This window comes from Anopheles merus, chromosome 2R, assembly GCF_017562075.2.
Source record: "Anopheles merus strain MAF chromosome 2R, AmerM5.1, whole genome shotgun sequence".
NCBI classification, from domain to species: Eukaryota; Metazoa; Arthropoda; class Insecta; order Diptera; family Culicidae; genus Anopheles; species Anopheles merus.
This window is the reverse complement of record NC_054082.1, coordinates 23,975,626-23,989,353: the sequence shown is the minus strand read 5'-3', so window position 1 is coordinate 23,989,353 and position 13,728 is coordinate 23,975,626. Positions and strand designations below refer to the sequence as shown.

General features: G+C 45.5%; 3 protein-coding genes across 10 annotated transcripts in view; 1 reads left to right on the top strand and 2 right to left on the bottom strand.

Annotated features, from left to right (window-relative positions):
• LOC121603507 (protein ultraspiracle) overlaps nt 1–9,442 on the bottom strand; it is a 32,366-nt gene extending 22,924 nt beyond the window's left edge. The window contains exons 1-3 of one of the 8 annotated variants that reach the window (XM_041932333.1): nt 9,338–9,442; nt 8,097–8,135; nt 6,871–7,156 (exon numbers count right to left, since the gene is read on the bottom strand). In XM_041932333.1, coding sequence (XP_041788267.1) covers nt 6,871–6,889 — 19 coding nt within the window. In that variant the 5' untranslated portion in view covers nt 6,890–7,156; nt 8,097–8,135; nt 9,338–9,442. Of the gene's footprint in view, nt 1–6,870; nt 8,698–9,044 lie in introns of those variants that run through there. The other 7 variants (XM_041932335.1, XM_041932328.1, XM_041932334.1 and 4 more) reach the window with 7 other exon arrangements.
• Nucleotides 9,443–9,717: 275 nt separating this feature from the next.
• Nucleotides 9,718–12,200, top strand: LOC121603508 (beta-1,3-galactosyltransferase brn). The gene is made up of 2 exons (XM_041932337.1): nt 9,718–11,251; nt 11,328–12,200. Exons 1-2 carry the CDS (start codon nt 10,245–10,247, stop codon nt 11,521–11,523), a joined length of 1,203 nt encoding a protein of 400 aa, XP_041788271.1. The 5' UTR covers nt 9,718–10,244; the 3' UTR covers nt 11,524–12,200.
• A 7-nt stretch (nt 12,201–12,207) lies between these two features.
• On the bottom strand, nt 12,208–12,740 carry LOC121603509 (13 kDa deflagellation-inducible protein-like). Its single transcript, XM_041932338.1, has one exon. It carries the CDS (start codon nt 12,614–12,616, stop codon nt 12,257–12,259), a length of 360 nt encoding a protein of 119 aa, XP_041788272.1. The 5' UTR covers nt 12,617–12,740; the 3' UTR covers nt 12,208–12,256.
• Between the last annotated feature and the right edge of the window lie 988 nt (nt 12,741–13,728).

Below are 13,728 nucleotides of genomic sequence, written 5' to 3'. Positions count from 1 at the left end.
TTAACTAGTTGACTGAAATACCAAAATCTTCGCTGCCCGAACAGCATTGCCTTTTCAATAATAAGAGATTAGTTGCGAAGCGAGATTGAATGAAATCTCATTCCTGCTAAACAAAAATGAATTTCCAAAAAAAACCTCATAAATTTACATGGTTTGGTCATCTTGGATGCCATTTGACAGAAGAAAGCCCTTGCAAATTCATTAAACCCCACAAACAATTATTATTACAAAAGGCATAAATACACTTGCGATGTCCAGATCGATTCGTCATTAAAATCACATTCAAAAGTTTGAAACGAAAAGGGTTTTCAGATGTCATACTGCCCTGTAACGAACTTTTGGCTACTTGTTAAAACGGAACCTCGTACCAACACAGACGTTGATCTAGTATGAAATTCTACGGCCTGTTTGGCGTGCGGTTTTGTACATGATTGATAGTGTTGACATGATTCTCCAATCATAGAAACATCTTTAAATTGTTTTAAAGCGATGCCATTACTTATTTTCAAAAATATTCTAAAACCAGCAGATCATGTGCAGAAGAGAGACTCTAAATATTTTCCTGGACTTTCTTAATAATTCTGACCAAAATCACAGTTACTTACCACCAAAATAATGTATGGAAAAAACGCAAGGCTTTACTTCAACAACGTATATTGTCAACACTCACCTGAAATTAGAAAAGAAAAAACAAGGAAATACGATTTAGAATTTGAATATTCACTTTTCAAAATAAATTGATACATTAATGTTGTTTGGTATTTGCTTGAGCTGTCAATATGTTTGGTTTAACTAAATAGATTTAATCTATTATTGACTAGTAGCATTAGTAATAACTAACTCAGGAATACAGTATGATGGGCTTATTTTTCCCCCAAATGTATATTCTAAAAAGTATTTGAAGCTACACATTCTATACTGCAAATATTATCATAAACCTTTAATCATGTCTGCTCTCCTACAAGTTTTCCATCCCATCAAGATAACCATGACATCCATAGTGATAATAACAGTTCCAAACACTCAAAAACCGTTCCGATTCGACTGCGTGAGATTGCTGTTGGCATCGCTGATAAAGACCAGTTCCTGCGGCCTGAGTGAGATGAGAAAATTCAGCTGGTGAGCTGTGACTGGGCGGCTGTGAGAAACGCACCACAATCAGAGTGCCATGACCTAGCTCAACGGCGAGATTTTCCCGGGGAAAGCCAGGCGAACGAGTTTCGATCGAAGCTTCTTCGCTTCGCGATGCAAAACGCGCTGTGCGCGCTGACGAAAGCAAAGGACGATTTGTTATTGTACGACACCGCCGCACAAAACCCGTGTTGGAAACGGTATCAAGGGAGCTTTTTCTTCTTCTCTCAAGCGCGGGGTTGTGTCTTACCCGCGAATACTACAGCCACCAAAAACACAGCGAATCTCTCGAGAGCCTCCCCCCCTCGACTGTTTCTCGCTTAATGCTAAATAAATAATAAAATGGTATTCTAATTTGTGCTGAAAAACACACCGTCCGTCCTTTGTGGGGTTAGTGCAAAGCTACATAATATGTTGCACAAGAATGGAAAAGACAAAACAATGTTTGCCTCGGCCAAGGGGAAGAAAGCCCACCAAACCCATTGCTTAATATTTCTGTTCACTGTTCGCAGTGTGTGTGTGTCCTCGTTCCGTCGTCTCCTGCCTCGCGGGTTGCACTCCGGCCAAGTTGGGGTTTTGGGTGTTGCCGCACGTTCGTATCGCGATGGAAACGACCTTTCCCGGCGGTTCCTTGAACTTGGGACGTTGTTGACGTTGCATGGCACAGGGATTGTTTTATGTGCTAGCCGCCCGCCCGCCAGCCAGCCAGCCAACACCACACCAAAGCAGTGTGGAAGCGTTAGCAGCAGTATATATACGAAATACAGCACCAAACCATTAGATGTGAGTAAGTGCAACATAAAACATATTAGGTAGACCACATTTCGGAGCACGAAAGCGAACCCGCGAGCGAGCGAGATAGGGCAATAGAAAATGGTTATATAGCAAACAGCAAATAAAATATGTACAAGCTGGCACAAAAGCCTGGAACTGAATGTTGGAACCTTTTTTTTCGACATACTTTTAGGTCCCTCCTCCTCCGCATCCGAAAGGGTCCGTTCTTTTCGTGTGTGTTTGTCACCACGCAAACACCAGCGAAGGACATCGACTTAGTGAGGCAGTCCCACGAAATGGTGCTTACCTCACATTCTTTTTACTCTCTTTTATTGCTGATTTTGTGGCATCATTTTTTTGCGAAAAAAGGTCCAAATTCAACAAATGTTAGTGTGGGAGGAAATTGAAAAAACGGACACCCTCTGTAGGTTTTGTGCAAGGGAGCAGTGGCCCATCGGATGAGTAAGAAGTACCAACATTATGTGTAATCGTTTATGTATGAGGTAGTCCCTTCCACCCCCCCCCCCCCCCCTTGCGTCCATCAATCACAAGAAGGCACACGCAAACGAGAAGAGAGCGATACGGATTTTTGCAGTCGCCGCCACCACCTAACCGGATGAAGGTTAGTGGAATAGAGGTAGTGGGTAACGTGTCTGTAGGGATCCTTAAAATACTCACCTACCCAACCCACCCGTACTAGACACCCAGTGCCAGTGACATGACCAGCGCAACATGACTTATGTTGTGGTGGTGGTGGCGGGAGATGGAGCCACAGCGCGCACCAGGTGAGCATGCTGGTGTGTGTGTGTGTGTGTGTGTGTGTGTGTGTGTGTGTGTGTGTGTGTGTGTGTGTGTGTGTGTGTGTGTGTGTGTGTGTGTGAAGGTGTGAATATTTGAGAAGAGGAAATTACCTTAACCACATTAAAGAAGGTTTTCGTAACGATGGACCGGTGTGCTACAACGTAAAGGTGCATGACCAGAAATGGTCTAAAAAGTTTGTCCATTCGTCAGCAAAACATAATTTGTTAGGATGGATTTTGAAGAGAGAGAGAGAGAAAAAAAAGAATTCCAAGCATACAAGAAATTGGATTTTCATACAATTATAAACACCCTTGGGGTCGATGAAAGTTGTGTAACACTATGGTAAGATTGAAAAGTTCTCCCTGAAAATAAAAAAAAATGCATCCTGATGCAAACTATCACCCAAAAGCATTCGTTAAATCATTATTCAATGTTCACCCCAAGACTATCTGAATCGAACTTATTCAGCAAAGCAGTTTTCAGCGAATGAAAGCGATTTTCTATTTGTTTTTTGTTTCGCGACTGAAAAACTAGTTTACTGGTATAAAAAGAAGATTTGCCACAAACAAACGGCCGACAATGAAACGGAGCGCAAAAAAAAAAACAAACAAAACCGCCCAACCCGAATGTCAGCCCGGGAATCGGGTGTAAATTTATGCAAACGCAACACACTAAACCAGGTTGTTCTTTATCTTTCTTTTTTTTTTTTTGCTGTTCTCTGCTCTACACTGACAACACATTTCCCTTTCCAGCCGCTGTAGTTTCAAGGTTAATTGCTACCAGTTTGTTGGAGCCTTTTCTTTTCGCTGGTGGTTCGTCGTGTTTTAAGGCCCCAAAAAACGGATCTAAAACGAAACCACGATGAAGATGCACCCTAGCCGCAAAATCGCTCGTCTCCGTTGGTTGCAAGATGCTGAGGTCATACTGAGGTGCTCCTTCGGAACTCAGTGTTTGTGAAGAAAATTTTGAAGATCAGTTCATAAGAGTAAGATTTTCTAAATATCACCCCTTTGCTTTTTCTAGCCAAAACACAGCTGAAATTTCAGTCACTGTCACTGGAAACATATTCATCATCCGGGTTGAATCCATTGGACAATTACGTCCCGCCATATTGGTTTTCAGCATTTGGGTAATAAACAAAGATGTATTTTAGAATTGTTTTATATTATTTTCTGCTGCTTCCTATGAGTTGTAGTACTATTATGTTAGTTCTCAAATATCGATCCAAACCTTTTTGTGGCACAATATGTACCTTTCAGCAAAAAAAAAAACAAAAATCGATCCTTCAGCATGCCTAAAATCAGCGTTTGTTTATATATATTTTTAGGTTGCAATAATTTAGCCGGAAAATCTGAGCTTAGTTTTGGGTGTGGAAATTTCTGTGTTTTATGTGCAGTGTATTGACATGATTTCAACCGCCAAAAGTGTCCAAACCCATATAAAACAGCTATTGGGAAAAATGAATATTGGGGAAAAACAAATATATAACTCAAAGCCTAGAAAATCCACAAAGATTACAAAACAGATAGCGATGTTAACAAGGAGCGTTGGCACAGAAGAATCCATGGGTGTGTGTAGCTTGGTGAAGCAAATGAATTGACAACAAAACACTGTTGAGCAACAACAATTAATTATTTTAAACCCACCTCATGCTTGTACACCCACCAATCTTCCTTATGAAAATAATTTGCTATTTCGATTCAGGAAAACCTACCCACCCACCATACTGAATTAGAAGCACAATAGTTTAAAACATTCGATGAGCGCTAAACCTTGAAAATTTTTATCATCAACCACTGTTACGGTATCACACACGACAAGACTGGGACTGGCTTTAGTATGCATAAAATTATCATCCGAAAAATACCCCGCCCCCCTCTCTTCACACACACACACATGCACAACCAAAAAAGAAGCAAGATAAATTACATTTAAAACAAGTTCATATCAAGGAGCTTGGCTGAATGGTGGAACAGAAAACAAACATTAAAAAAACGGTAAAATGTCGCTTTGAATGCGTAATGATGCTGAGCGTTCGAAACGGAGCGGGTGGTGCAAAAAGTGTGGCATTGAACATATTTTGCACTCGCTTTAAACTGTTTAAATGAATGTATTGGTGGGCTGCTGATTTGCTTTGGATGTTTGCAGTTTTGGGTGGCAAAATGTTCGTTTTCCTGTCGACTTTTTAAAACCTTTTTCTTATAGTTGAATAGTTAAATTCAAGTGTAAGCGCGCTGCTCTTGCACGCTCTTTGCGTTGCGACGAGAAGCAGTTGCATCTTTACCGCTCAACCTTCAACTTCAACTTCAGCTGGCCTGTATGCGTGTGTGTGTGTGTGTGTGTGTGTGTGCACGCAGTAACAGCAGAATTACCGAACAACCCGCTTTTAACGCTAAACGACGAACGCGTCTCCACCACACCACGTCGACGCATTTCGAAGGACAACCAGATGATCAACTTGCACTGCAGGTCCGTCGTTTTCTTTCCTCGCGGTTCTCTCTTTATTTCTATTTCCCTTTTTTTAAACCTCAGTTTTAAATCGAACGCACCGCTTCTGTTACGCGTTCTCTCCTGCAGGAGCGCTTGCAGTCGAGTCGCCGGACGAATGAATTTCCCCTCTCCCCACAGCAACAGCACAACGGACGAGATGGAGGATACTCTGGGATGCTCGATTTACTCCGTATCGAGATTCGATATGCATCCACAGACACACTGCTACTGTTGCTGCTGTCCCGTCTGCCGTTGATGGCAGCAGTTCCTTTCTTCGTTAGATTTCCTTCCACTGCTGCCTGCTGCTGCTGTTGCTGCTGCTGCTGCATCCCACGCAGCGAAGCCCCGGCAAGTAGGTCAAGGATGTTGTGGCGGTGTTTGGGCCGAGGAATCACACCCTGCCTGGCGGAAATGAGGCCACACCTCGTGCGGTGGCGTAGTGAGCACACAGCAGGAAACAAAGCGCCCATAAACCCGCTGACGAAAGCAGCATCAGGGTGGACTTCACCTTACTCCCTCCCGCCTCAAAACACAACAAAAAAGAAGACATTTTATCCCAGCAACATCATGCGTCCTTTGTTTGGGAAGAAAGCGAAGAAAGCTCCTTGGAAGGGGCTGGGGCGCCCTGCACAGGGTAAAAGACAAGGGGCGTCCGGGCATCGTTGCTCAGGGCCAATCGTCGGAGCAGGAAAAATGCAAAGCAACTAATGATGTGCTAATTAACGTTCAAACATTAACCAACACACACGCACACAGTGACAAGAGCAAAAAAAAATGGCACAAACCTTGTCACGCCTCACACTGGGACAAGGTGGGCGAAATTAGGCCAAGGAGCTAACATAAAAGGGCTTATCGTGTACGCTTTTTTTTGTGTCCCGATACCGGTTCTATGAGCCTAATGTGGTGCACTGTGTGGAAAAGGGAACTCACATGAAACGAGCAAATGGCGTAAAGGCGCGTGTGATTTACTGGGGCGGAACTAAATACTTTGCCATCTGCGGTTAGGTTGGTAACTTGTTTAGCCAATTAATTACACTACTGGTTTTGGAATTGATCAGCCAAACCGGACGGGCTTTTTTTAACTTCTTCGTCTTAGCTCAATGGCAGGTTTTATGCATTGTGGCAGCTTCCAGACGGGAATCAAATTGGAAGCTAATGGGAAGATCAGCTACAAAACGTGACAAATAAGAAAGCTGCACTGGTGTGCAATAGTGATAAAACTTGTTTTTTGGTGGACACATGGAGCCCCCAAAAATGTGTTACGAGAAATGGCTTGGGTTGAGTTTAATTCGCAAATTAACATACTTTCATGAGCGATTCTGCCCGCAGGAAAAGAAATAGTGAAGATATCTCATTACAACGAAATCAATGTTCAAAAAATTGCTCCAATATCTCATAATTTCATCTCCAAGGAAAGTTAACTGAAACATACGACCTTCCCGTAATTGCTTCCGGACAATGAAAGTCTTAATATTCTCCTGCCTGCGGCACAACCGACGTCTCGCAAGCTATCTCCGCCGGTCATGCAAAAGATGGAATTGAGTATATCACCTTCATTCCAAGGACAGCAGCCAGACTCCTTCAAATACCCTTTCAGCAAAGTTATCTTTCGTCCCTACACGGTCGGTCCCTGCATTTCCAGTGGCAAAAAGACATCAGGCTTTCATCACTTACCTCTATCTCCCGTGTCCATGTTGCTGTTGCTACCGGGTTGTGCTAAACGTTCCGCGTCACTAATCAAACTCTAATGCTGCGGCGGAACTGTTCTGCTGCCCGCGCACAAAAAAAGCACAACCAAACACCAAACTTCCGGAAGTAGCAGGAGAGGGTGGGACGGACACGTGGTTTTATCGTTTGATTTTCCTCTTGTGCTCTCTTGTGCGCAGAACCCTTCTCGATGGGTGGCCTTGCCTTCGGTTCGGCGCGTCGCGTCTAGTGGCCTTGGGAGCAGAACAGCGGTCTGCAAACAGGGGGTAAGGGGTAAGGGAAGAGGGGATGGTAAGATTCTACTATCCCCGGGAAAAATGCCGGGCGTGTTAGAGAGATGTTGGAGGGAGACGGAAAATTTCAAGGTAGCATCGCCACAATCACGATCTCAATTTTCATGCCATTTTCAGCATCTTCGCGTACGGTGGATGGATTGGGGCTTTTCTTCTCAAACAAAGACGATGGGTTGGTTGTGTGTGTGTGTGTGTTGGTAGTATGCGTGCACAAATATTTATTTCCCAGCCAACCTCGGTGAGCTTAGTAGGCGAAGGAAAAACCGTGTTAAACAGGAACACCTCGGCAGCAGTTCGAGACCGGGTAAAAGCGCACTAGATGCTGCAATCTCAGGTGAACAAAACACACAAGCACACTAAAACGCGACACACAAGCACACAGACGACCACCGGTGGTGCAATTATGGTTTTGTTTTGCTCTCCCTAGAAGCCCTTCTTAGCACGGGCCGGGGCTGTTTACCATTGAGGTCAGAATTGTGCGATGGAGCCAGATTGCTTTAAAGCACACATACAACACACACGTACACACAAATTGCACACGAAAAAGTGAGCTCGTGGGGGGAGGGCACTACAATTACACACACACACACAGACACTCTTGATTTGTTGTTTTTTTTCACTCTACAAATTCATCTTCCCTTTCCCTGGAACAACGCAGCACCAGCCCCACCACCATACACGACACGCACCCGACACCCAGTCGGGGTGGATTTTACACACACTCACACTTGCTCTCTCCCTCTCACACACCGTTCGCAGCGCTCACTCTCCTTCTCTCTCTCTCTTTCTCGCTCTCTTGGTATTTACACAGTAATTTATTTGCTCACACGATGGGAAGCGTTTCTTGCCTTTGGTTGTTGTTTTTATTTCGTTCGTTCTTCTCCTTTATAATTCGTTTACCTTCTTTATCGCCCCTGCCTGTGATGGAAATTTCGAGGCCTAGAATACACGGCAGCACCACCACCAACACACGCACGCAGGAGGGAAAGAAAGAGAGATTTAGAATAAAAAAAAGAGTAAAAATCTACATCGCGAGTCTTGCACGGTGTGTGTTCGGTGGTGTCGTCATTACTGTTCTAAATTCCTTCACAACAAAGGCACACAGAGCACTTCGGCCACTGCGATGACGACGACAACAAAGCACACCGTGAAGCAGGGGGGGGGGGAAGAGAGTGGAAATCATCATGGCATGCTACTACTACCACAGCACCATCACCACGGTGAAGCCAATTTTTGGAAAGAACGAGTCACAAACACACTTGCAATGACTCAAAAATCAAAGTAAAATGAAAACAATTCGCCACACGAGACTTGGGTGTATGTGTGTGTGTGTGCTACGCACTTGTCACAATGGTGTTAAAAGCAATGCTATAACAATGTAATTTTTAAAGGGTCTTGGAAGTCTCTCAAGTGTGAATAAAATGGAATGAAAGTGTCTGCAATGTTAGAACATCGCTGCTATGTGAGGCTTCGTTTGCATTTGATGAAAGGAATCTCGTTACTGTACAAGCACACTAACACTCACACATACACACGCACACACACGGTTTCATTAAACAATGTTGGGCGCTTTTGCCACATCGCGATCGCAAATGAAACCGTACTGCGAGTGTATATGGCAACAATGCACACACACACGAGCCCACGCACAGACACACACACACACACACACACACACAGCCGTACCGATCACTACACACGTCAGTCCCTCCTGTCCGCTGCCCTTCCCCTACCGACAGCAAAAAAAACGGGTCGATGAACCTCTTCCCGTGGCGGACGACAGGTTTGTGCTCGTTTGTGATGTGTGTATTGCAATTCCTATGCACAACAACACCGAAAAACACTCACTTTCTAGCCTTCATTTACTACCACTTTACGGCGCTTAATGTTTTATTTCGTTTTCCCGAGAACGAAGCTGCTTCGCACGGCCAGCGGGATCGCAATTCATTTGCGCTACTTTCTTCATCCACAGCACAGCGCCACGATCGGGGGGAAAAAAACACGATCACGACGGCCCTGGCGTTGGCGGTGGAGCTCCCGGCTGGAGTTTTCCACAATCGGCGCACGTCCACACTGTTGCAAAACGTTTAGCGAAGAATGCAGGGAAGGGCATAGAACACACTTTAACGCTAGTTACACACGTTTTTGGGGCAGCAAAACAACGAAATCCGTGCACTATTTTTGCGTTTGTCTTTTACTTTTTTTGCGAACGCGAGATTCCGTCCAAGGACCGATTGCTGTCAAACAGGCTGTCAAGTCGGCAATGCGTGCAGGATGTATACAGGTGAAACGTGGGACCACAACCGATTGGCTGATAATTTGGCGAGCAATAGAAAGGCACTTTACTGTCACGATTAAAATCGTTTAAATTATTTTTAAAATATATTGTAACATGTTCACTTACTTGCGTTTCGTTGCACTTGAATTGGATAATTTTTAACCACGGCATTCCATCACACCCAGACGGGATCGAATGCATCACATTCAAGGTAGCTAGAGAGGCAATTTGAGCTGTCAAAATGACGGTTTTTTGTTTACGTCTCGTCAGGGTGCCGGAAAACTGGAAACAGATCCACCGTCGTCGGCTCACCATCATGTGTTGAATATTGTAATAGCTTTCCCTTTTTTCAGTTTTTGCATTCGATCACACCTACACCAACCGATTGAGGCGCACCGATCCGCACTGACTCACTAGCACATTCGTCTCCGGAAACATCACATCCACGCTTCCCGTAGCTTGTGTGTAGCGAACCAAAAGAAAAAAAAGTACCAAAACAGCTTCCTTCTCCGGCTGCATGTCATCAGTCGGTGCAAGTGTACGGGCAATTTAATTAGTGCTTCACATCAACGGCAGTTTCGAACGACGCATGCTGGCGCGTTGGCGTAGCGTTAATTAGATTAATGCGCGTTCATTTTGGACCGGTGGATTGGTGGTAATTATGTAAGTCCGCTGCTGGTACGGTTCACGCCGTTTGGCCCGTCTTAAGCGAAGCGGCATCACAACAGGCACACTCCGGTCACCCATCACCTCTCCCGGTTGCGTTCGCGATGCTGCCCCGGATCTGTGTGAAATTTAAGCTCAAGTATGTGCTGGCGGCATTGGTCGGCCTGTACCTGCTGCAGTTCTTCGGTGCCTTCACACACTTTTTCGAGAAGGATTTCGAGTCGACGTTCGACTACCCGCTGAACGGGGACATCCTGTCGGACGTGTACCAGCTGCGGCATGGCCAGCAGCCCGCCCGGCCACCGATCAACCGGTACAACTACACCTACATCACGGACTGCGAGCACAAGTGCAAGGAGGACGATCGGTTGATCGCGCCCCGGCTAGTGTTCGTCGTCAAATCGGCCATCGAGCACTTCGACCGGCGGGCAACGATCCGCAAAACGTGGGGCTACGAGCGCCGCTTCTCGGACGTCAAGATACGCACCGTGTTTGTGCTCGGCCGGTCGCGCGTGCACCCGAACCGGCGGCTCCAGTCGCTCGTGGACCTCGAGAGCAGCACGTACCGGGACATCGTGCAGGCGGATTTTGTGGACGATTACTTTAACAACACGATCAAAACGATGACCGGCTTCCGGTGGGCGGTCAGCTACTGTCCGCGGGCCAAGTTTTACATGTTTGCGGACGACGATTTCTACGTGTCGGCCAAGAATCTGCTGCGGTACGTCCGCAACCCGGTCAACTATCCGGAGTATCTGGAGGAAACGGACGAAGCGCTCCGGAAGCTGGCCCGCCGGCTGGCCCACACGGCGGACAGCAATCGGACGGCCGCCGCAGAGGAGGAGCGGCCAGCTGCACAGCAGAACCGCACCCGCACTCGCACCAAGCGGCAGCTCATGACGGAGATGGAACTGCCGCCGAACGTGAAGCTGTTTTCCGGGTTTGTGTTTCGTTCGGCGCCGCACCGCCACCGGAGCAGCAAGTGGTACGTATCGCTCGAGGAATACCCGTGGGACATGTGGCCGACGTACGTGACGGCCGGTGCGTTCCTGCTCTCCCACGAGGCACTGTTCGAGATGTACTACGTCAGCATGTACACGAAACATTTTCGGTAAGCCCTGTGCAGTGGTGTTTATTTTATTTTTTTTAGCAAACGATACTAATAACGACCCACTCTCGTGCATCAGTTTCGATGACATCTTTTTAGGAATTGTTGCAATGAAGGCCGGAATTGAGCCGCTCCACTCGGAAGAATTCTACTTTCACAAGGCGCCCTACCTGGGCCCGCAAAGCTACAAGTACGTGCTGGCGACGCACGGCTACGACGAACCAACCGAACTGACCAAAGTGTGGAACGAAATACGAGCTTCCGGTTACGCCTAGGCGCGATTGGCGTCGATGCGAACGCACACGCAACGCGACACCCGGGTGCGCGAATGTATCAAAGCAGGCGCAGTAGCACACGCATAGGAAAGCGAACGCACCAACTCCGGATGTAGCGCGAGTGATTCGACTTAATACGTACGCAGTAGTGAACCGTTACACCAGAGTTACACCGTTCCTAGTGTAGGTTAGTGTGTGTTTTTCCACTTTTACTACCCTTCCCACCTTACGACGAAACCAATAGAAAATAGAGTGATAGGAATCCAAACGGCAAACGATACCGTGTGAGCGGTGCTGAGAAGCCTGCCTCCTCTTACAGCATCCAATTAAACCAAACTTTTGATAGAGTGACACACACCAGTGAACCGTTTTTGTCAACCGTAGCCCGTTTAGAGGAATCGTTTTTACGTAGCGTGTTCAGCAAGCCCCCGGGAGCAGGGTAATTTCCTCACACACAGTGATTAGACAACGAAAACTTGTAACGTAGGACCGTCGTTTTTTCTCCATCGATGAGTGTAACTAGCTAGAGCGGGTAGTAAGTGAGTGTGTGATTCGATCGATTACCGTTTTCGTTTTAACCGCCAGCAGGCAGGAGAACTTTTGCTCGTATTTATCTTTCTCCATACCCAACAATTGTGATAGCATCAAATGAGAAAATCCTTAATAAAAACACAAACCAAACTCTTTAAACTTAAACAGCGCTGTTTGCATTGTTTTTGGTGTATTTGTGTTCCTAGCTCGAGTGTTTGCTGCTCTCGTTGTAGACGCTCCGGGAAGTTGGGGTAGTGGTGTTGACCTTCTCCTTGGCGGACATTAGCAGCAGCTGCAGCGTGTCCACCACCTTCGCATAGCCATTCTCCGTTTCCGTGAGCCGTTTCGAACAATCGTTCAGCGCCTTCGTATCCTCCGCGATGGACGTTTCCAGCTGCTCCAGTGTGCGCTGCAGCTTCTCCATCTCCTTGCTCAGCGAGTCCTTCTTCTTTTCCTGTGCGGCGATCTTTTCCTCCAGTGCCGTTTGCTGGCTGCGAAGCTGGTTGAGGCACTTTACCATCTCCTGGTTGTGTGTTTGTAGCCGTGCCGCCTGTTCGGTCATTTTCGGTGAAATCTGCTTTCTCTGCTGTGTGTGTGCGCTAGATTGCACGATAAAGTTTAATTTTTAAATTACTGGCGCGATTCTTTTACGGAGCGAACGTAAACAACCCGTTGCAATGGCTTGAAACATTCCCAAGCACCATTTTTATTATAGTTTTGTCATCCACGCGACCGACCAGAGTACATTTAAATAAAAAATATTTTCAACTGCGATGCCAATAAAAAAAATGTTTAAAGATTAGCCAACATGAAGGAGATTTAATTCTGAAACACAGGTTATATATATGGTTTATGAAAAATAGTCAAAAACAAATCTAAAAACTCTTGATGTTTTAAATTGGAGTAATCTTTTCAATAAGTAGAAAATTAAAAAATGTGTAAAATATATTTAGTTAAGTTAAATATTTGAGATACATTTATTTTTTATGAAATCTACGTTTGTGGCCATTTTAATTCATAATTACATTTAGTTTAAAGGCACTCTTATCCATTAGGTTAATAAATACATTTACACATTGATTATGATTTCAATATCATAGTTTTACCAAAAGGTGCCTAAGAAATAGCACTAATGGATATTAAATGTAATAAGGTAATGGTCGTATAAATACATGTTTCTAATGAATTTTCAATGAATATAACCTTATGAATAATTGCTGAACATTTATAAGGTTTAGATTATTAGTCCGCAAATACACGACGCGCGTTTCCGCGGGCGCGTTCAAACCCGTATAACAGTTCTGCAGAGATATCCAGCAAGAGCATCTCTGCGTTTCCGCGGTAGCGCGTTCGAATGACATTTCATTTCTATGGCTGGATTGTTATACGCGTTTCCGCGGGCACGTTCAAACGCGTATAACAGTTCCGCAGAGATATCCAGCATGAACATCTCTGCGTTTCCGCGGTAGCGCGTTCGAATGACATTTCATTTCTATGGCTGGATTGTTATACGCGTTTCCGCAGGCACGTTCAAACGCGTATAACAGTTCCGCAGAGATATCCAGCATGAACATCTCTGCGTTTCCGCGGTAGCGCGTTCGAATGACATTTCATTTCTATGGCTGGATTGTTATACGCGTTTCCGCGGGCGCGGAAACGCGCGTCGTGTATTTG

What these genes read in the sequence shown, in the direction of transcription:
- LOC121603508 (XM_041932337.1), top strand. Translation starts at nt 10,245, where the DNA reads ATGCTGCCCCGGATCTGTGTGAAATTTAAGCTCAAGTATGTGCTGGCG. An exon ending in ATGTACACGAAACATTTTCG is followed by an intron (nt 11,252 to 11,327) that starts GTAAGCCCTGTG and finishes CTCGTGCATCAG; the next exon opens with TTTCGATGACATCTTTTTAG.
- LOC121603509 (XM_041932338.1), bottom strand. Translation starts at nt 12,616, where the DNA reads ATGACCGAACAGGCGGCACGGCTACAAACACACAACCAGGAGATGGTA.